This window comes from Sebastes umbrosus, chromosome 9 (genome assembly GCF_015220745.1).
Source record: "Sebastes umbrosus isolate fSebUmb1 chromosome 9, fSebUmb1.pri, whole genome shotgun sequence".
Lineage (NCBI taxonomy): Eukaryota > Metazoa > Chordata > Actinopteri > Perciformes > Sebastidae > Sebastes > Sebastes umbrosus.
The window spans coordinates 5,166,966-5,187,970 of NC_051277.1; the positions used below are offsets into that span (position 1 = coordinate 5,166,966).

The window sequence follows — 21,005 nt, forward strand, 5'->3', positions numbered from 1 at the left end:
TATTCTCCTTCCCATACACAGTTCAATCACTCTGTATTGATTAACAATGATTGGATATGGCTCAGAACTAATTCACCTCTTGGACAGCATATTGTGGTCAAACTGCCAACTTCTAGTCCAATATAAAGAGGAAATTGATTTGGCCACTCCCATGTTGATAAGAGTATTAAATACTCTCCCTTTAAGGTACATTTTGAACAGATGAAAATCAGTGATTAATCATGCACAATCGTGATTAAAATATTTTCTAATTGATTGACAGCCCTAATTATGAACTATATAAACAGTTTTATGCGCATCTAGTAGCCTCAAATAGTCCCAGTGAAGCATCATCTAATACACACCAGCTCAGTGTTTCAACTTGTAACGCAGTAATTGCCCGTTGAGTCGCCCATCTGCAGGAGAGAACAGGTAGTTGTTCGTGTGTTTCATTTCATGGCTGTACTTTGCCTTTGCTCCACCCACCAGCAGCTCAGCAGCTCCAGCCCTCCTGTGTAACCCCTGATTGGCTGAGGGGATTGCAGGTCCTGAGACTGAGACGCTCGCTGCTTGCAGTGTGCACCAACCAGAGGAGCAGAGAGGAGAGGAGCGCTCAGTGGACTCAACTAGACAGCAGCAGCAGCAGCAGCAGCAGCAGACTGGCAACGAGTGGTGATTTCTCTGCTTTTTCTTTTCTCCTTTCTGCCTCAACAGAGCTGGATTTAAGGCGACTGGACTTTTTTTTTTTGCTGCAGCCCCAAACCTGAAATGCGTTTTGTACATACAGTAGCATCGTTTTCCTCTACTGCCACTGGATCTTTTCTTCATGTTGCATGGACTAATGATCGGGATTTTTTTTTTCCAAGTGAGGAAATTAATTAGTAAGTAAAAAAGCTGACTAAATCTGCTGGAAATAATAAAAGAAAAGAGGAAATCTGGACTTCAGTGAGACATTCCTGCTATCGCACCCCTTTCTCAAACAGACCCGGACTTAAAGCTGTTGAATCATTTTGTGACTGCAGATTTTTTTTTTATTATAGCCGAAGAGGAAATAGTCTCACTGCTTGTAATATCTCCCACAGAGCAAAGATGCGACTTAAGTAGAGCTGGAGACAAGGAGGAGAATTCAACACGGACTTTTTTTCTTTATTTTTTTTATTCATTTTGTGGACTTATTAGCTCACAGGAATTCTCATTCACTTGAAGAAGAAAAAAAATGGACAGTTGATGATTATGAGTCATGTATGAGACCAGTTTGAGCTGAGAGCCGCCCGGATTTCCAGGCTAAATCATCAGTGTTGTGAGGAGATTCAGCATGTTTTCACAGATCTGTCGTCTCCAATGTTTCTCCATCTGCAGCAGACCGGAGGAGAGTGAAATAGGCGACTTGTTACAATTATAGCTTTTTTTTACACCATGATATAATTTTGCATACACAAGAGCTACACCCAAACACTTTTTTGCAATTTTTTTTATTTGTATTGCCTGGACATTTTGAATGAGATGATTCATTTGGAACATTTCTGCTGTTTCCTCTGACGCGCATTCTTGTGCGTAATTTACCAAAAAAAAAAAAAAGGTCTTTTTTTTTTTATTAAACTCAACAGGTAACAATGGAATTAATACAATTACTCGCTGTGTTCCTGTTGTTTTGGGTGAGTGAGGCTGTCATTAATCTGAAGTATGGAATAAACGAGGAGATGAAGCCCGGCTCAGTGATTGGAAACGTGACAAAGGACGCGCTAAAGCAAGGATTTCAGATCGCACCGCAGCCTCCTTATTTGAGGGTGATTTCCAACTCAGAGCCTCGATGGGTGGAACTGAGTCCAGCAGGAATCCTTACAACCCAGATGAAGATAGACCGGGATGTAGTGTGTCGACAGAACCCAAAGTGCATTATCTCCCTAGAAGTGATGTCAAACTCGATGGAGATCTGTGTCATCAAAGTGGAAATCGAGGATTTGAACGACAACGCACCCAGATTCCCCACCAGCCACATTGACATTGAGATCTCTGAGAACGCCTCCCCTGGGACCAGGTTTCCTCTAGAGGGGGCAAGCGATCCGGACTCGGGGATCTTCTCTGTGCAATCATACTCCATCACTCCAAATGAGTTATTCGGACTGGAAATAAAGACCAGAGGAGATGGCTCCAAAATAGCAGAGCTGGTTGTGCAGAAGTCGCTAGACAGAGAGACCCAGTCCCACTATGCGTACGAGATCAGCGCAGAGGATGGAGGAGATCCTCCTAAAATAGGAGCAGTCCAATTAAACATCAAGGTGATTGACTCTAATGACAACAACCCTGTATTTGATGAGCCAGTGTACACCGTGAACGTCATGGAGAACTCCCCAATTAACACATTAGTCATAGATTTGAACGCAACAGATCCAGATGAGGGCACTAATGGAGAGGTGGTTTACTCCTTCAACAGTTACGTCACCGAGAAGACAAGAGACGCGTTTAAAATTGACTCCAGAAGTGGCGTCATCACTGTCAACGGGCTGTTGGATTATGAGACAGCGCAGATATACGAGATTGATGTCCAGGCTAAAGATTTAGGTCCAAACTCCATCCCTGCTCACTGCAAAGTCACAGTGAACGTGATGGACACCAACGACAACGCGCCTGTCATCAGTCTGCTCTCCTTAAACACGGAGATGGTGGAGGTGAGCGAGAACGCGCAGCGCGGGTACGTGATCGCGCTGGTTCGGGTGTCGGATAAGGACTCAGGTGCGAATGGGAAAGTGCAGTGCAGGCTGCAGGGAAACGTGCCCTTCAGGCTGCAGGAGTACGAGAGCTTCTCCACCATCCTGGTGGACGGACGGCTGGACAGAGAGCAGAAGGACACGTACAACCTCAGCATCCAGGCGGAGGACAGTGGCTCGCCTCCTTTACGCGCGACTAAATCCTTAGTAGTGAAAGTGACAGATGAGAATGACAACCCACCACACTTCCTCAAACCACACTATCAAGAGATGGTGATGGAGAACAACCTGCCTGGCTCCTGTCTCCTAGCGGTGTCTGCAGAAGACCCGGATCTGGGCATGAATGGCACAGTGTCCTACTCCATAGTGCCAGGTGAGATTAAGCACATGGATGTAAACACATATGTTAGTATAAACCCATCAGGCCGCATCTACTCCATGAGATCATTCGACCATGAGTACACCAGGACTTTTGATTTCAAAGTGTTGGCCAGAGACAATGGGAACCCTTCTCTGTCCAGTAACGCCACGGTGCGGATTGTGGTCCTGGATGTCAATGACAACACACCTGTGATGACCAACCCTCCATTGGTTAATGGAACAGCAGAGGTGTCCATTCCTAGAAACGCAGGGGTCGGCTACATGGTGACCCAGGTCAAAGCAGACGACTACGACGAAGGTGAGAACGGAAGGTTGACCTACACAATCTCAGAGGGCGACAGGACCTTCTTTGAGATCGACCAGGTGAACGGAGAGGTGCGAAGTACCCGGATGTTCGGTGAAAACGCCAAGTCCACCTACGAGATCACGGTGGTGGCTCGGGACCACGGTAAACCGTCCCTGTCCGCCTCGGCCTACATCGTGGTATATCTGTCCCCGGACCTGAACGCTCAGGAGCCCATCGGACCCGTCAACCTGTCCCTCATCTTCATCATCGCTCTGGGCTCCATCGCGGCCATCCTCTTCGTCACCATGATCTTTGTGGCGGTGAAGTGCAAGAGGGACAACAAGGAGATCCGGACGTACAACTGCAGGTACTGACTCAAGCTTGTGTGTGTGTGGTTGCATATGAGTGTGTGTGTGTGTGTGTGGTTGCATGTGAGAGTGTGTGTGTGTGTGGTTGCATGTGAGAGTGTGTGTGTGTGTGTGTGTGGTTGCATGTGAGAGTGTGTGTGTGTGTGTGTGTGTGTGTGTGGTTGCATATGAGAGTGTGTGTGTGAGTATGGTTGCATATGAGAGTGTGTGTGTGTGTGTGTGTGTGTGTGGTTGCATATGAGTGTGTGTGTGTGTGTGGTTGCATATGAGATTGTGTGTGTGCGCCCTTGCCCGTGCGTGTGCCCGTGATCGTGCCTGTTGTGAGTGCTTTTGTCATGCAGCATGTAGAGGCCTGAATGTGAGGACTGCAGATTCCCCCCCCCCCCCCCCCCCCCCCCCCCCCCCCCCCTCTCTACAGCTGAGACTGCTTTAAATCAGACACTCATTCTGCTGAGGCCCAGTGTGCTGCGTTCACTGTTCAGCGTTTAGAGAAACGTGATTGATTGATTTAATCCTCCCATTGTAACCAATTGACTCATAAATATGACGCTTCAACTGTCATGTTCAATTTGCGGGTGTGTTGCCGGACAATTAGCGTCCCCACTGGTTCAATAGGAGTCCCAGACATTTATTATTTAACGTCCACCGTGGCTGATTGGCTGTTATCAGCTTTAATCCGGTGTGATTATGGACAGCCCCTCCAGGATCACCCTGCTTTTCTTCTGCACCAAGGGGATATATCTGGAGCAATAAAATTACATAAAAAATTAAAATAAAATCATGTGAATCATCATTAAGTGTTTACCCAGTTTCCTGGAAAAAGGAGCAGATTATTATTTTCCGGCCGTTGCATATTGAACACTCTGTTTTTTGTTCATCAATCTGAGCATCAGCTCTGGCTTTGATTTCCCTGTGCCACATTACCACCATCAATTTACATATAGATTGGATTTGAGAATTTAACCTGAAGCTATAATCATATTTTGCTCCAAACATAATTTGGTTAATTCAAAGTTAACTTTGGGCATTTTTCAAGCATGTAGAAAATATAGTCTAAAAGTCCCCCCCAGTATAGCTGAGATGCTTTCTTTTTCTCTCAATATAGATTAGGATTTTATTCTCATGGTTGAAATCACCACTTTTTAAGTGCTTTTCAACATTTTGTGAATTGCAGAGCTTCAATTTTCAAATCAATTCTCTATCTGGTAGCTCTCAGAGAGAACAGTTACCTTTACGTTGTTAAGAGGAAGAATCAACATCTCTTTTTATCATAGCAAGACAAAACATGTTTGATTCAAACCTGATTTGAAACAGAAGGATACCAGTGAGTTGCCATCTTGAACACAGCAGCTACTTTATGCAATATTTTCACGTCAGTTATACGTTTTGCTCAGAGAAAGAAACAATGATAGACAAATCACAAAATTCCAAACTGCTCTCAGTACTCTCCTGGTGCGAGCCCCTCTCCCTGCTGGGAGCTTTAATCAGCACTGATGCGTTCTGCTTCTCAGTCGCCACCTCGAATATGAGGAGCAGTTATCTCCAATTTATTGCTTGTCCTCTGTCAGTCTGTCTGACTCTGAAGACTTCCCCTCCCAGATTTCAATTTGTGCGCAGAGTCGAGAGACGACATGTTAAAAAATGATAAATGAAAAAGAGATGGGAGTATTTCTTTTTTTTTTACTCTCGCAGCTTTTTCCTCCGAATCAAAGGGGGGGAGCAGAGTGGGGGGAGGGAGCTGTTTTTGAAGATGCAATCTGAAAGAGAAATGAAAAAGACAAACTACAGTGGTGCGTCTTAGCCAGTGTGATTTTTTAGAAGCGACAGAGGATTAGAGCTGATTTTAGTAGAGGAGCAGAGGCCAGTGGGGGCAGAGGCGTTCAAGAAGCAGCAACAGAGATGTTGCAATTTCATGGGAAGCTATAGTTGTTATAGTGGTGGGCTTTAAGAGAAAATAAACCATATGCTGCATGCCGTGAGGTTAAAAAATGGCATCCTCCAGAGTTTGAAGCAATGCAGATGGTAAAAAGCATCACAAATTCTATGGGATATGTTAAGTGAAGGTTTGTAGTCATCACCATAGAGAACGTAGCATCTGTTCTCCTGTGGAAAAACTGCAAGGCTGTGCGAAGAATGGATATTTCCCCCAGTCTGAGGCTCCTTTGATAAAAACATGGCCGTGTTGCTCATTTGCTCTTATTAAAGTCAAAACACTCGGTTCAGGTTTGCAGCAGCCACTGAGAGCAGCTAAATGAATTTGAATCTGCAGTTCTCGTGCTGGCTTGATAACCAAAGAAAAAAAGAAATGGAATTAGTGTGGGTTGTGTGCTTTGAATACGATTGCATATACCGGTAGTGCTGCTCAGTACCAGTGTGTTCTTTTGCTTTGCTTCTGTGGTTTTTGGCATGTTTGCATATTGTCTGCCTGTTTGTGACATGTCGATTGTTGAGCATGCAAATGCAAACAAACGAGGGATAACAGCTCCATTGCAAGCCGGGAGAGTGGGGAGTCACTTAAAGTGTGCTGTTCCACCCCTGGCCGCGGGCAATGAGCGTTTTGCTTGGCACCCATGGTCGAACGGCGCCCGGAGCTGGCATGGCGGGCGCGCTTTTTGACCGTGTGGACAGGGGAGGGGGAAGGCAGAACACTGCTTTATTGAGTCTGTTCAGTTTCTTCTACTTGCGCAGGGTGGCGGAGTACTCTTATGGCAACCAGAAGAAGTCCAGCAAGAAGAAGAAGCTGAGCAAGAACGACATCCGCCTGGTGCCGCGCGACGTCGAGGAGACGGACAAGATGAATGTGGTGAGTTGCTCGTCTCTCACCTCCTCGCTCAACTACTTCGACTACCACCAGCAGAGCCTGCCGCTGGGCTGCAGGCGCTCCGAGAGCACCTTCCTCAACGTGGAGAACCAGAACTCACGCAATGCAGCTCCCAACCATGGCTATCAGCACCCGTTCACTGGGCAGGCCCACCAGCAGCCAGACCTCATCATCAACGGCATGCCACTGCCAGAGGTGAGATACACTCCGCTGTGTTCTGTGCTAAATCCTTGGCTGGGCTGCTTTGGGTGTAAGGGGGTTAAAGAAAAGGGGTTTGGTTTTATAATTGATTCTCAGGACTAAACGTAAAGCTTCCTTTTTCATTAATTATTATTAATAGCTCTCCTTGATTGTGCTGAATCTTAAGAATGAGCTGTAGAGAAGCAACACATCTCAAGGTCTAATGGTATTTCCATCGTGCCGTACAGATTATAATGTCAGTGAAATGTCTCTCTGTTATTGATGGAACGCTGAGCTATCCGAAATGGCACGTGTGACGTCCTGTCAGTCGCTCTGAGTGGAATCCTTCAAGGGGCCGAGACATCGAGGCTGACCTGTGACTGAGAGCGCTTTGCCAAGCAGAATTTGGAGGCGTGACAAAGTGGATTATTCGGCCTCTCTCACTCCACTTGTTTTCCTTTTTCTTTTTTTTTTATTTGTCGGCACCGAGCTAAAAAAGTACAGGAGTTTGAGAACCTGCCAGACGTATTGACCCGGCTAATCAGCTCCACCGCACGTCATTTCAGGTTGCTAGCAGAATCATTGCTTTAAATGCTTTTGTCTGTGTGTTGTCCGTTTGGCTGCAGTGTTACCGCATGGCCGCTCTGCACAGCCAGCCATTGAATTACCCTGACATACCATGCATGGCTCCAATAGAGCAGCGGAGGCCTGACGTGAAAGTCTATTCAGGCTGACAGAGTGTATGCAGACCGGCTGATCTTTAGTTTATAGATTTTCGTACGTATGAACTGCTCTATTGGATTCTTTTGGAAACCTTTTCTCTTGGTGACCCACTTTGTCCTTGATCCCGCGGGAGAGAGAGGGACATTTATGTGTGTGTTTGTCTAAGAATGTGTATCACTCCTACAGACAGCAGCAAATAAGCTCCAGCTCCGTGTACACATGCACACAGTTGTAATTGATGACTCCAATCTCCGTTTGACATTCAGTGAGAAGAAGAAGAAGAAGGTGGTGGGGGGGTTGGGGAGTCTTAAAACAAGAAACACAAGCTAGGTATTGACGTATTGAGCGGATGATCCACAGAGATCCAGGCACCGGTGGATCCTGAGGGGTCAATGAGACCTACTTACAGGCATGCTGATTTACTGGGCCTGTCTGAGCTGGTTCTGACTGTGGGAGCAACACGGGTGGAAGCAATGAGAGATGTTGTTGGGGGTTGTCCCGTGGTGTTATCCGGTCAGTGGAGGCAGAGGTGGAGAGGGGGGGGGGGATTCAGCAGCAGTGACCCGTGTGCTGTGATTGTATTCTCTGCTAGGTAGCGCTATGCAGGTCACCGGCAGCCTTTTTCCCAGCCAAGAAAATATGGGTCTGCTGGCTGCACAAAGAAATCAACCCAACGTTGTAAAAATATCCAGCGAGCATCCTGTCTCTGTGGCTTAACCATCCAATAAAAGCACATTTGCCGCAGGATTAGGAGAGCCCTTTATTTGTCTCAGCTAATGAAAAAGTGGAAAGGGAGACAAATAGGGTTGAAGATTGATTTAGATGATTCCATATGCATAGTCTTGATGGAGCCGAGCGAGGGCAGATAGAGAGATAAGGAGGGGGGAAGAAGGGTGATTGAGTCTCAGCGCCAGGTGTCTGAGCCCCGACCACGTTTTCTCATTTGCTTGGAGGCAGCTGATTGGCCTGATAGAGGCCGGGCCTGTTTAGCATGCAGCTTCCATTGCTCTCCGCCTTGCACATGATGTTGACAAACATCTCTTTGACCCGGCCTTTGCATATTTTTCCCTGGACTGAGAAAAGAGAACGTGTGTGTGTGTGTGTGTGTGTGTGTGTGTGTGTGTGTGTGTGTGTGTGATTGAGAGAGTAAGTGAGAAGTAGCGGTTTAGCGAGAGAACGCCTTCTAACCTCCAACAGAGTAACCCTGGCGCAACAACAGTTGTCATTGTGTTTCTCCCCATTGCGACATTTGTAAGAAACAGAAGCTCTACAGTATGAACAAATGTTGCTCTTAAATAATAAAAAAAAAATGATGTTTTCAGTATAATTACAATGCCATTTATAGCACAAACAAACAGCAGTGAAATGAGTGATAATTGCTTCGTTACAATGAGCAAGCTTGGGCTTGAAACCACTTGACTCCACGCAAGTCCTCAACCCACATCCCATTGACTGGCTAGGACACACGAGTGGCTGCTCTGTTGTGATTACTGAAGCTGCTTTTGTCCCCAAAAAAACGTTTTCATCCTGAGGGCAACCTCATAATTATCCATGATTCATTTATCCGCGTCGGAAGAGCTTTTTTTTGTTTTTACACCGGGGCACAATGACTCCGTGTTTGTTTATTTTCCAAACATGTAGATTAAAATGATCATCATACGAGGTCAGATCGGGTTTACTAATGGAGGTAAAGAGGACACGGGCTCGTGTCTACGTGTAAACCGTGCTTTTGATCGATGCAAACTTCTCCATTGTTAGTTTATGTGGGGCAGCAAACATTCTGCTCGTGTCAGAGCAGCTGGAGTCGAGCTTTTCCTGCTTCAGACAAAGCGCGCTGGCACCCACACGTACACACACACACACACACACACAGCGGACTCGGCCAAGATAACAGTGACAGGTCTCCCCGTAGGCCTCGTACCTGCAATTGCGTTGTGTATATTGTATTCTCCCTTGTGAGAATGTGTACCAGCGTACACCTCCCTGAACATCGCTGTCCATTGTTTTGAAAAGCATCAGCTGTGAGATGTTTGTTAGACCTGCCTGTGGTAGCATTAATATGAACGCTCACAGGAGAATAGAGCTGTCTTCCATGGCTTAATTATAGCGAATCACTTGGTGGGGGAGACAATTATACAGTAAAGGAATGGCCTTTGGCTAGAATGTTTTTTAATTTGTAATGTGTACTAAGGCTTCTCACACCTGTGATTGCAGATAATGAGCTTAGCAGGAAAATAAGATATCATACTTTATTGATTAGCCTGATTCAGGGTAGGAGATTTTTTTCTTTTACACAGGTATTAAATGAATCTGAAAATAAGTGATCAATGAATCAGTAATAGGTGGTAAATGAATTCGGAAAAAAGTGATCAATAAATCAGAAAAAGGTTATAAATTAATGGGAAAAAGGTGATAAATGAATTAAAATGAAAGGTTTACAGAGACCCAACATTCCCCCGTCAGTGTCTGCATCAAGGAAAAACTCCCCTTTAACGGGAAGAAACCTTGGTGGGCGGCCATCTGCCTCGACAGGTTGGATGGAGAGAGAAAGAGATGCAAGGCATTATAACGGGCGTCAAGCAGTTTCACGATTCCTGAAATTTAGTAATCAATATCAATATGAGTGGAATTCCACAATTCTCGATACCGATTCGATACCACAGTAAAAAAACAGAACTAAAACAATTAATCTTCAGCATCCACTCCTTTATTACCGTTTGCATACTGGTTTTTGTCAGGAAGTCCAACAGCTCATAATTCCCTCTCTATTATCTATTTTATATTGCTGTGAAAGCATCTCCTTCAAACAACTGGATTTATTCAAATTTCTCAACAAAAACTACATTTTGCAAGATAACATTTGAGCACATCATGATAACGTTAAAATTTGCCTTCACCCAATACAAATTGTTACTGAATAGAGCCCAACATAATGTAAATCAATAGCACCTCCCTTGTTGAAATCAGCAGGACGAGGGCTAGTTAACGTCAGCAGCCGTTAAGCAGCACGGTCCTTCACGGAGCTAACGCCTAACGTTAACTTGCTCTCGTCCTGCCGATTTCAACACGGTGTTGTTGTTTGCGCTGTAGCATCATGAGGGAAATAATATGATGTGTCCCCTGGACGCACTAATAGTGAGTTTACTGCGTCTCAAACACGTTTTCCAAAAAGTTTCCAAATGAGCTGCCATGTTAGTTCCAGTTTGAAAGCCGGGAGCAGCAGCCCACGAGGGAATGCGTTCATCCAATCAGGTGCCTGGTGGCTTAGTGATCCCTCGCATCCAAAAACGCCCCTGTGGACACGCACCATTCTCAAGCCCTGACGTTACCCACGGTAGAAAAACGAGTTCTGTGACGTTTTCAGAATTTTGGCATCAACTTGGTACTGAAGTATCAGTTCTCGTGACATCCCTATCGAGCAGAACCATGGCAACAAGCGCAGCCACAATCCGCGATCCATGATCCATGATCCATGATCCATGATCCATGATCCATGATCCATGATCCATTGCAACCTGCAAGACAAGAAAGCACCAAAACACCATGGACGAAGATCCCAGAATGCGAGTTAGAAATGCATTTATGGGACCTGAATGCGTACAGATAGAGAGGGAGAGGATGAGCCCCGGCAGTCTATGCCTAAAGCAGCATAACTAGGGGCTGGTCTAAGGCAACCTTGAGCCAGCCCTAAATATAAGCTTAATCAGAGAGGAAAGTCTTGAGCCTGCTCTTAAATGTGGAGAGGGTGTTCCACAGGAGAGGAGCTTGATCGCTTCACAAGTTTGGTTAATTTAGAATCGATGCACGGTTTCCTTAAAGACACTGTAGCTACTTAAGTCTTAGAGATGCTGTGTTGCGGTGTACGCCACCGTGTCAGGTTCAGTACTCTGACAAAAGAGAAATGCATGTACATTTTGTGTTTATTTGTTCAGTTCTCAGAGTCAGTCAAAGGAACCTAAATGAGAAAAATGAAAATTGAAAAAAAGAAACAACTGACAGTGTATATCTCATTGCAGCAGTCTCTCTGTTTCTCCTTGTTAGTAAGGAAGACGTTTTGATACTGATGCAGGAGAGACAACAGGGAGTGGTTCCAGCGAGGCTGCACATCCCTCGCTATCACTTTACATCAGGACAATATGCATGGGAGCATTCAGACGTGTCATATTGAGCATGCAAAGTAGATGTCATGCTGTCAGCGCACACTACACATCTGTTGAAACTGCCAATCTCCCCCTACTCACATACTCACCAATAACACACGCACACACACAATGTTGCTCACATTTATTTGAAATATGGGCTTTGACTTTATCATATACATCATTGTGACCGGCTCAGAAATCTCGGAGAAGGAGAGGCATAATAATCCAGCAGAGTCGATAATCAAACACTGTTGTGATTCTCTATTTAAAGCACTCTTTTAATGTTGTTTCCATATTATCTTCATCCCCTGGTGTTGAAGATATGCGTAGCTATAAATGTTGCTAATAAGATTCCCTTAATAGTTTCTGTCACAGTGTTTTATAAAGTAGATGTAGTGTTAATGAAAAACTTACATATTTACTGGTTGCTAACTGCTTTTCCTCAGTGTAGATGGTTTTACAGTGTCTGAAATAATTTATATTCCTCCCTCATCTTAGCGTCTTTTCAATTTAACTGTAAAAAATGTATTTTGAAGGTCTTTTTTTTAATCAAGAGGATGGTGCGGATCTAGAGTGAATTCAGTCTCCATGCACAGACTGTATCTGGCTGAATCATTTAGCTTTTGTTTGTTGACTCGAACACGCTGTGATTGACAGAAAGTAGGGAACATCAACAATTGGTTGAGAGTGTAATTGGGAGATGACAACATGGAAAGCAGAGGAGCACAAAGTGGAAGTAAAGCTCGTCTCAGCTTTCACGTCGTCGCTGCTGAATGCGTGCATTTGCTGCAACAGGAGACTCTGGCTGGAGCTTCTTTCAAAATGTGAAAGTTAATTGCCTGATTTTATTTTTGCAGTGTCTGACTGTCAGCTTTGTATTCACGGCTCTCAATGCCGTTTGGGAGTGAATAGAAGTGAATGAGTGAGGCTGACATTTTCAGCAAAGCTAATTGAAAAATGTCCTCAATTATGGTCTACGCATTTAAAACAGGATGAACCCTCCTGTCCTTAACACCTACACGTACAAGAGTGGCTCGAAACCTATCTGCTGCCAGGGAACGAGATACCCCACTTTGGATTTAAAGGGACTCTACATGAGAATCAGAAATTGCTTGTTAGCGGTGACACCTGGGCCCATTAAGTCAACGCGTCCTGTTGCTTGCTGTCAAAACAGTGAGGCGTGAAACGTGATTGACAGCTAAAACCACAATATCACTATATATTTCTTTACTCCTCTGTGACAGTAAACTGAATATCTTTGAGTTGTGGACAAAACAAGATATTTGAGGACGTCATCTTGGGCTTTGGGAAACACTGATTGACATTTTTCACCACTTTCTGACATTTTATAGACCAAACAACTAATCGATTCATCAAGAAAATAATCAACAGATAAATCAACAATGAAAATAATCGTTAGTTGCAGCCCTAAATGATTGAGTGATCCCTCTGATGGGTCTAAATTCAGTATACAGTAAAAGCCAACGTCTTGTCAAAACGCTCTCCGATGATACAAAACTCTGAACAGATTGTCAAAGAGATGGAAAGACTAATCGTGGTGGAAAAGAAACAACAACAGATATACAGATATTCTGCAATATGGGAAGGGATACATAACCGCTTGATCTTAAAAGCCAGTGTATTTTTTTTGTATTTATTTCCGATGCATTGGAAGAGTGGGAGGTGTATGTTGCATTCTTTAAAGTCTCCTCCTTTCATGGGATTTGAGAAAGAATCGTTTCATCTCCGAAAGCTTCAGATGCGCGCTGATTGAGTGGCAGATGAACCTCTTAATTATTTAGAGAGGTTATTTGTAAGGCAGGAGACTTCAGAAATGCTCTGCTTTTCAAGTGTCAGTGTTTATAAGGTGAAATAAAGCCTTGTCTGTCAGAAATAAATTAACGGTGTGACAGTGATGTACTCGCTGCCCTCTTTATTGCATTCCTCAGCTGGCTCCTCCCATCGTGTTTTTACACAGAAAAAGCCGGTGAAGCTGTAGGCTGATTTTTGTGACATTACTCAACAAGATGGTTTTCACTTCATGCACAAGCCGTGCTAGTTTTACACTTGGTTGGGTTTTTATAGCCTTGACCCCCCCAACCCGCAACACCCCATCACCGCATGTCATTGTCGATGTTGCAGAGGTACGATGAAATGACATAACAACCTCAGGCAGCCAGTCAGGAGCAGCCGGCCCCGCCGGGTTGCCACCCTCTCGTCGGGATCAGAGCATCCAGCCAAAGAGCTCGAGAGTCAAAACACATGAGTGACGGCGTCTGATGTACACATGTCGACATATGTGTTCTTAACCACATGTGACTGGTGAGGAGCATACAGAGGGAGTAATAGCCACAGTGAAGAGAAAACGGCAGGGCCGAGGAAAAACGAGGAGAGACAGAAAGGAAGAGGGGAGAGAGAGGTCTATTTATAGAATGCCAATGATTTTCCTCAACCTGTATCGCTGCTGCCTGAAACCTGCTATTTTTCTCTGTAAAATGTGGTGTTTGGACGAGGGGATTTTTTTTTATTGCACAAACCATATCAACCTCTACAGAAAGCAATAATGTCACATTTCTGTTATTAGTACAAGATTTGTTTCCCCTGAAAAAAACAAATATTGTGATTGTTTCTACGTTCCTGCAGACGGAGAAGGTGATATTAACAAAAGATAGTGGTTTTGCAACCAACTCTATTTCCTTAAAATCTTGACAGTGGATGTCGTCACTGTGACATCACCTATTGGTTTGTGGACTACAGTTTTGAAGCCTCGAGTTCGTCATTTTGCCCATCGCCATCTTGGTTTTTGTCCGTCACCATCTTGGTTTTTGTCATCGCTATCTTGGTTTTTGAAAGTCGTCATCTTGGTTTTTGGCCATCGCCATCTTGGTTTTGTGCAACCAGTAGTGACACGAGAGGGTGGAGCTAAGTACAACCGAAAGTTGAATAAGACATTATTAGTCAACCAAAATGTTGCAGTTAACTTTCGTGAACTGAAAACACACTGTGAAAGGGTTAAAGTTGTAAGACAAAAAACAGAGGAGTCGCCCCCTGCTGGCTTTTAGAAAGAATAAAAGTTTAAGGCACTTCACTTTTCAGACCCAGAGGTGGCCCGCTGGGATAATATCATCAAATGGTTGAACATCTTGATAACATCAGCAGACTATATTTATGCTACGACAGATGTTTTCAAGCTGTGTTATACACCAGAGACACACAAGACACAAAATAAAAAGTCATATCGTATGGTACTAATCAACTTGATCATCCATCCATCTTTTGAGATGATTTTACTTGCTTTAAGACGACAGCACTGAGCAGGAAAATACATTTTAAATGACTTTAAAAGCTCCGTCATGTGGAAAGAATTAACTTTCTTGTAAACCTATTAAACATCAAATGAAGGTTTTTTTTCTTTCTTTGTGGAGCCAAAGATAGGCACATAATGGCATTAGTCGTCCAACAATTTATGTTAAAAGATTTTTACCGGAGACGTACCGGAATGAAAAAAAAAAGAGGGATAATGGCATTGGGCTTATAGGTTGATGGGTCCACACGTAAATGAGAGGAGGCTAAATGGAGTGAAGGAAATGGACACAGTGATGATGTTTATCGCTGGGGAAGGGGACATCATTACGCACCTTGTTAAGCCCTGCAAGCAATGCTGCGTGGACGTAATTACCCATTTAAATGAGTTTCCCGCAGCGTTGTGTTTTTTTTTTTTATTTCTCAAATTAAACTCTCCGACACAAATATGCAGCATTCTGGTTTCTGTCACGGACATCTAAGTCCCAACACAGAAGACGTTAGCGTGTGGAAATTAACCATCAAGGAAATGGATTTTGAAGCGATCACATAAAGCTTTTTCCACATTTAAGTTTGCAGTTTTTAATGTAAAGCAAAACTGAGATGGAGAAAACAAATAAAGCCAAACAACTCTCAAGAAAAGCTTTGACAAGGGAATAAAAAAACAACCCCAACTCTCATCAATACAGATTTTGCTGCCCGTGGTTGAAAATGCCTGTAGATACATTAATATAGGATAGAAAAGGTCATGTTTAAAAACACAAATCTTGAGACTTGTTATGGCCAGGAGTGAAATCTATTTGCCGTGGGAGCTCGTAATGCTATTTGCTCTGTCGTATCCAGTGTATGTCAAGACGAATGTGCCCGCCTCCGTCCCTCTGGCTCAGAAATATTAAAACAGAATCATTTGTACAATGTGTGTTGGCATACAGGGTAAGAAAACATCGACAATCCGTCAATATGTGTGTCCTTCCTCACAGATAAGAATAACAAGGGACTCACAATCAGCCACCTCTTCTTTTCTGATCTGTTGTGGAGCAACAAAACCAGAACCGTTTTTCACCAAGTAAACGAAGTGAGAAAAAAGTAATTACTATTCTCTAGTAATGACCATTATGATTTGAGTGGGCCAGAAACTAATTTCATCCAAATGTGCAGAGAGGAGAGAAGGTATTAATTAAAATTCATGGGTATCAGGATTATTTTTTTTTTTATTCACCGTCCTGTCTTAAGGCCCAGACACACCAAACGGACATCAGAGAACTAGCGGCGACGAATGTTGCATCACCTCACGTCGCCTTTGTCCTGGTCAAAAAGTTGTACTTAAATGCACCGCAAAGACTACAACCAACGGCAAATTACCACGTACGTTCTGCGCCTGCGTGACATAAAACAACTCTCCACACCAACAGGTAGTGGTAGTCTGTATTTGTCATTCAAAAAGGGAAACAGGAAGGCAGAGGAACGCGGATATACAAGCCGTTGTTATGATACGAACATGAAACAAAGCAGAGTTTGCGGACCATTTTCACACCACTCTCACTCAGCACTTTGTTTCATTCCAGATGGCCATGTCGTTGTGAAAATATCCGTGTGTTGGAATAATCAGATGAGCTGAAGATGAGAGTGTGCCGTCTTGACTTTGCTTTACTTGGTTTTTGGCCGTCGCCATCTTGGTTTTTTGCAACCAGAAGTGACACAAAAGAGCGGAGTTAAGTACAACTGAACGCTGAATGAAGACATTTTTTGGCGACCAAATTGTTACAATTAACTTTCATTAACTTGCCCTCTTGACTTTACTCGTTGGCTTGCTTTCCTCACTTCCGTTTCTCTTCTTGTGCACTGATTCGTTTAAGCTGAACCGCCAATCAGAGTGATTTCTCTCACCGGCGAGCTACGCCGCCGATTCAAAAAGCTGAACTGGACGAAAAAGCCTCCGACACGGGCAGACTAGAGCCGACGGTGCGAGACACACCGCAAAAACTAGGCCGACAGAGCGCTCACCGACGGCCCCAAACTGTGCGACTGCCGACCGTCGGCTTGGTGCGTCAGAGCCTTTAGTTGATCCTCAGGTCACCAGACTTGTTGCCACATTGTTAAGAGAGTTCCCAGGGCTTTCTCCTGAGTGCTGATGCTTTGCTTTTTGAATGACAGGGAAGTGGGGGTTGGGGAGGGATTGTGTGAAACGTAACAATGCTCACTGTGAAAGGAAACTTTTTCCAAGCAGCTGACACCAGGGAAGAATGACCTTTCCAAGTGTCCTGTTTTTCTGCCTAAAACAAAGAGGGAGCAGGAGGATGTTAGTTAGCATTTCCCCCATCAGATTAAATGTCAACTTCTGCATGCATAATTGTAAAATATAGTGGAGGACGTAGTGAACCAATTTGCTGGTGGAAAGATGAATCCTGAGCTGTGAGTTCTTCACTGCATTGCAGATGTTGCCACGATGCCTTCGCTGTCGTCTTTATTTTTTGCTCTGTTTTGTACCGTATGTTTTATCACCTGCCTTCATAGCGACGACAGCGGCAACTTAATTCAACTGGAAACAAAAGAATTATCCCTTTGTGACATGTCTACCTTTTTAAAGAATTTCAAGCAGACAAAAGGGAGTCATTGTACTACACACAAATGCTGCATTATACCTTTTGTTTTGTTTGCTCCAGTGGTTGAGCAGTCTTTCCTGTTTCTCTCCTCCTTTCATTTCAGTAAATTCATACAGCGCTTTTGTTTCCAGAGAAAAAAACCTGGATGCGCATTAGGGAGCGCATGTATGGGATGTTTGATGAGCACAGAGGCTGTTGGCAGGCGAGCCACTATAGCAGCAATATCGGCCGCCTCGGAGTCATGCAGCAGTATGGCTAGAGGAGCAGCAGGGTAGCGTAATTGTGCATTGTTCATCCACAGAACAGAGGCAGAGCATGTAATGAGCTGTAGCATTTTCACCCAGCCAGCCTAATGGGCTATGACCGAGTATAGGCCTCTCGGAGCCCTCGCGTTCCCTCTGCCCTGTGTGGCCAGTGTCTTGGGCCTCTTCTTTTCTTTCTCCCCCTATTCTCTGCTCCGATCAGCGTCAACCATTCCTTCACCCCCTCCTTTATCTCCGCTCCCCTACCCATTGTCCCCCTGTCTGAGGAGATGGTGGGACCCCTAATGTGTTCAATGTGTGGCTCCTTTTCTCATTCATGATGTCTGTAAAGCTCCAAGCAGTCAGTCTGATTCAGGCTGACATAAATCAGAATAGCTCATTGATGGAGCGCCGTGTGCAGTGTGATTACATTAAAAACCCAAACACAGCACACAAATAAAAGTTCAGGAGGAGAATTTGCTGATGTTAGGTGTAGGGGATTTGTTGTTAGAAGTCGGCTTATTTTTCTATCAAAGGCTGTTTTGCATTTTGATTATCTAGTTTTTTCCTGAAAGCAATTCAGGTGGGCCTGCTTCGCCCGGGTTTGTTTTCCTGGGATTAGGGCTTTTCAGAAAGGGCCCCGGCCTATTATTTACATCCATATCTGGTTTCTAGGGAGGCGGGAAACCATTTCTTTGCTCGAGTGATACCAGGTCAAGTTGGAAAGACAAGAATGTGTGCCAGGGAATAGATTAGACATCCACTCATGGGCTGAGCTCGGGAGGATGAAAACACTACTAATGATAATAGTTATGATTGCCTTGCAAGGGAATTGATAAGGACTTCACCCGCCTCTTTGTGCTCTCTTATGGCATCAGAAAACAATATTCAGGGCTCAGCCAGTGTCTGGCTTGTGGAGCACAATGGGACGTCAGTTTTGACTTTCCCCTCACGTCCGCCGTTTGACATGCCACAGCACAGACGGCCCAGTTAATGAAGGAAAGGCACACTCGGCCTGTGTCAGACTGCTCCGAGTGCAGTACTTTCCACAGTAACCTGCTTAGTTCAAGATGTACCTGTTCTCTATTTGAGAGTTGTTGCCCAGTTCAGTCTTATGGGGAGCCAGTGAGAAGGGAAGGCAACATATGTACGCTTGTTAAAGGGAAGACTGCCTCTAATCTTTGTGCTTTAATAAGAGAGGTTGACTGCACCGTCGGGGAGCTCTGCAGGAGGGTCACTGTGGAGCTGAGTTCAAGCATCCTTATCTAGCTCAGGGATTGTTACATCAAAGCAGGCTGTTAATGCTTCGACATATATGATGCATGCACACACATGCATGCACACATGGGATCATGAACACACTGTTTAGTTGAAGAACTTCTTTAGAACCTCCTCTGTGAACCATTAAGGGAATATTAATATGAATTAGTGTTGGGTCGATTTCCGGTTTTCTGGTCCATGATATTACGGATCCTACTATAGCGGAGGCATGACCCGCCCTACTCTGCCCCTGATTGGCTTACCTTTGATATTCTTACCCTAACCCTAACCAATCTCACTCCTCATCACTAAACCTAACCAATCTAAACCATGAAGGCAGCGAGTACTAGCCAGTCAGAGGCAGAGGTAGAGCGGGCAATGCGTTTGCTATAGTGCAAGGATTCGTAATTTATTTTTCCGGTTTGGTGTACGAGCTTAAACTGGTTTCATTTTATGCCATTTGTCATTGTGACATGTTCTGGCAAATTAATTATGACGTGATTAACATAATATTATGTTTCTTTATAAACGGACTAACTGAGCCACTATTTTTCTGACAGGCCGTGCACAATTTACTGCCGAGACCGGAAACGTGAAAGAGATCACATCTCAGTAGAGGTGGGAAGAGGCTCACATTGTGTTTGTTTCTAGAAAGTTCATGTATTTTTTTTGAGTGAGGAGACAAGGTTTTCCGCCAGTGTATTGCAAGCCCGGTGGCCTGGTTGTGTGCTTAACGCTAGCCAGTGTCCAGTCGAGAGAGAGAGAGAGAGAGAGAGAGAGAGAGAGAGATAGAGAGAGAGAGTGACAGTGAGTATGAAGTTAGCAGTAACGTTACAGCTGTGAATGTAGCAGTGCAGTGTGTGTGCAATTTAAGATATTTGTTGCTGAATAAATGCTTCAACTCCTCAAGTCCCGAGCAAAGTTCCTGCATCTTGCTTGCTACCTGCTAATTCAAGTGAAAGCGGGCTTACCTTACTTAAGGTTGGCTGTTAAGGTTAGGGTTCGGACCAGTTGTTCTCATTTTAGCGACAGTTAATTACAGTAGTGAGCTTTAGCGGTGCTGGCATGCAGATTGATTTCCTTTGGACAGAGCCGGGCTAGCTGTTTCCCCTTGCTGTCAGTCTTCTATGCTAAGCTAGGCCAACTGTCTCTTGGCTCCATCTTCATAGTGGTATCAAGCTTCACATGTAACTCTCAGCAAGAAACTGAATAAGTGTGTTTCTCAAAATGTTGAACTACTTCTACTTCTTTAATTTATTATTGCATAAATGTAGGCTGATTCAATTTCATATTCTAGAAAATAAAAGCTTTGTTTTTCTCTCATTTTTCAGTACGAGGCCAAATTGTGTCCGTTCTAAATGTTAATGTGTGACTGCCCCCTTTTTGTTTGTGTGCGATAGGACGGCAGACCAAATACCAAGGGTGGAGGGGGAGGACAGACATGGGAGTTGGTGTTCTGACTTTTCATTTGTTCGCTACCCAGTAATGATTATTTTAGCCTCTAAGCCCCAGATTTGGCCTTGTTTTGCTATGGGAAGCAGCATCAATGGGGACAGAGCAGCCTTGCCCTGGCTGAGAAGCTTGTCTGTGGCTAAGCTGGTTGGCAGCGAGAGGCAGGTACACAGCACGGAGGACATTTTGAGTGCAGTCACAGGAGGTCAGCTGGGAAGTGAAAGGGGGAGAGAAAGGTAGAATATTCAGTTGAGGTGAGGACGGGTCGAGTGTTGCTTCTGAGTCATGTGTTCGCCCGGTGGCTGAATGAGAGCATTTTCTAATTATAGACCTCCATCGTTTGCCTTGTTAGTAATGCTGGTAACAAGCCAGTCGCCAGCTTGCATGAGCAACTTCAGAAAGCTGACTTTTGGTTTAATTTGGAGGACTAGCTATAATCCAGACTAAATCCCTTAAAGCTGAAGCCCCCTCCTTTCCTCCCCCCACCACTGTTGGATTACGGGAGTGTCTTTAAAAGGATAAGGACCTGCTTATCACTGCTTCCCTCAACACTTGTT

The 21,005-nt window shown here is 44.4% G+C and overlaps 1 protein-coding gene across 8 annotated transcripts in view; it reads left to right on the plus strand.

Moving 5' to 3' along the window:
* Nucleotides 1–481: 481 nt before the first annotated feature.
* Nucleotides 482–21,005, plus strand: part of pcdh19 (protocadherin 19) — a 67,760-nt gene continuing 47,236 nt past the window's right edge. Inside the window, exons 1-2 of one of the 8 annotated variants that reach the window (XM_037780210.1) lie at nucleotides 482–3,721; nucleotides 6,393–6,525. In XM_037780210.1, coding sequence (XP_037636138.1) covers nucleotides 1,593–3,721; nucleotides 6,393–6,525 — 2,262 coding nt within the window. In that variant the 5' untranslated portion in view covers nucleotides 482–1,592. Of the gene's footprint in view, nucleotides 3,722–6,392; nucleotides 6,739–21,005 lie in introns of all 8 variants that reach the window. The other 7 variants (XM_037780212.1, XM_037780211.1, XM_037780213.1 and 4 more) reach the window with 7 other exon arrangements.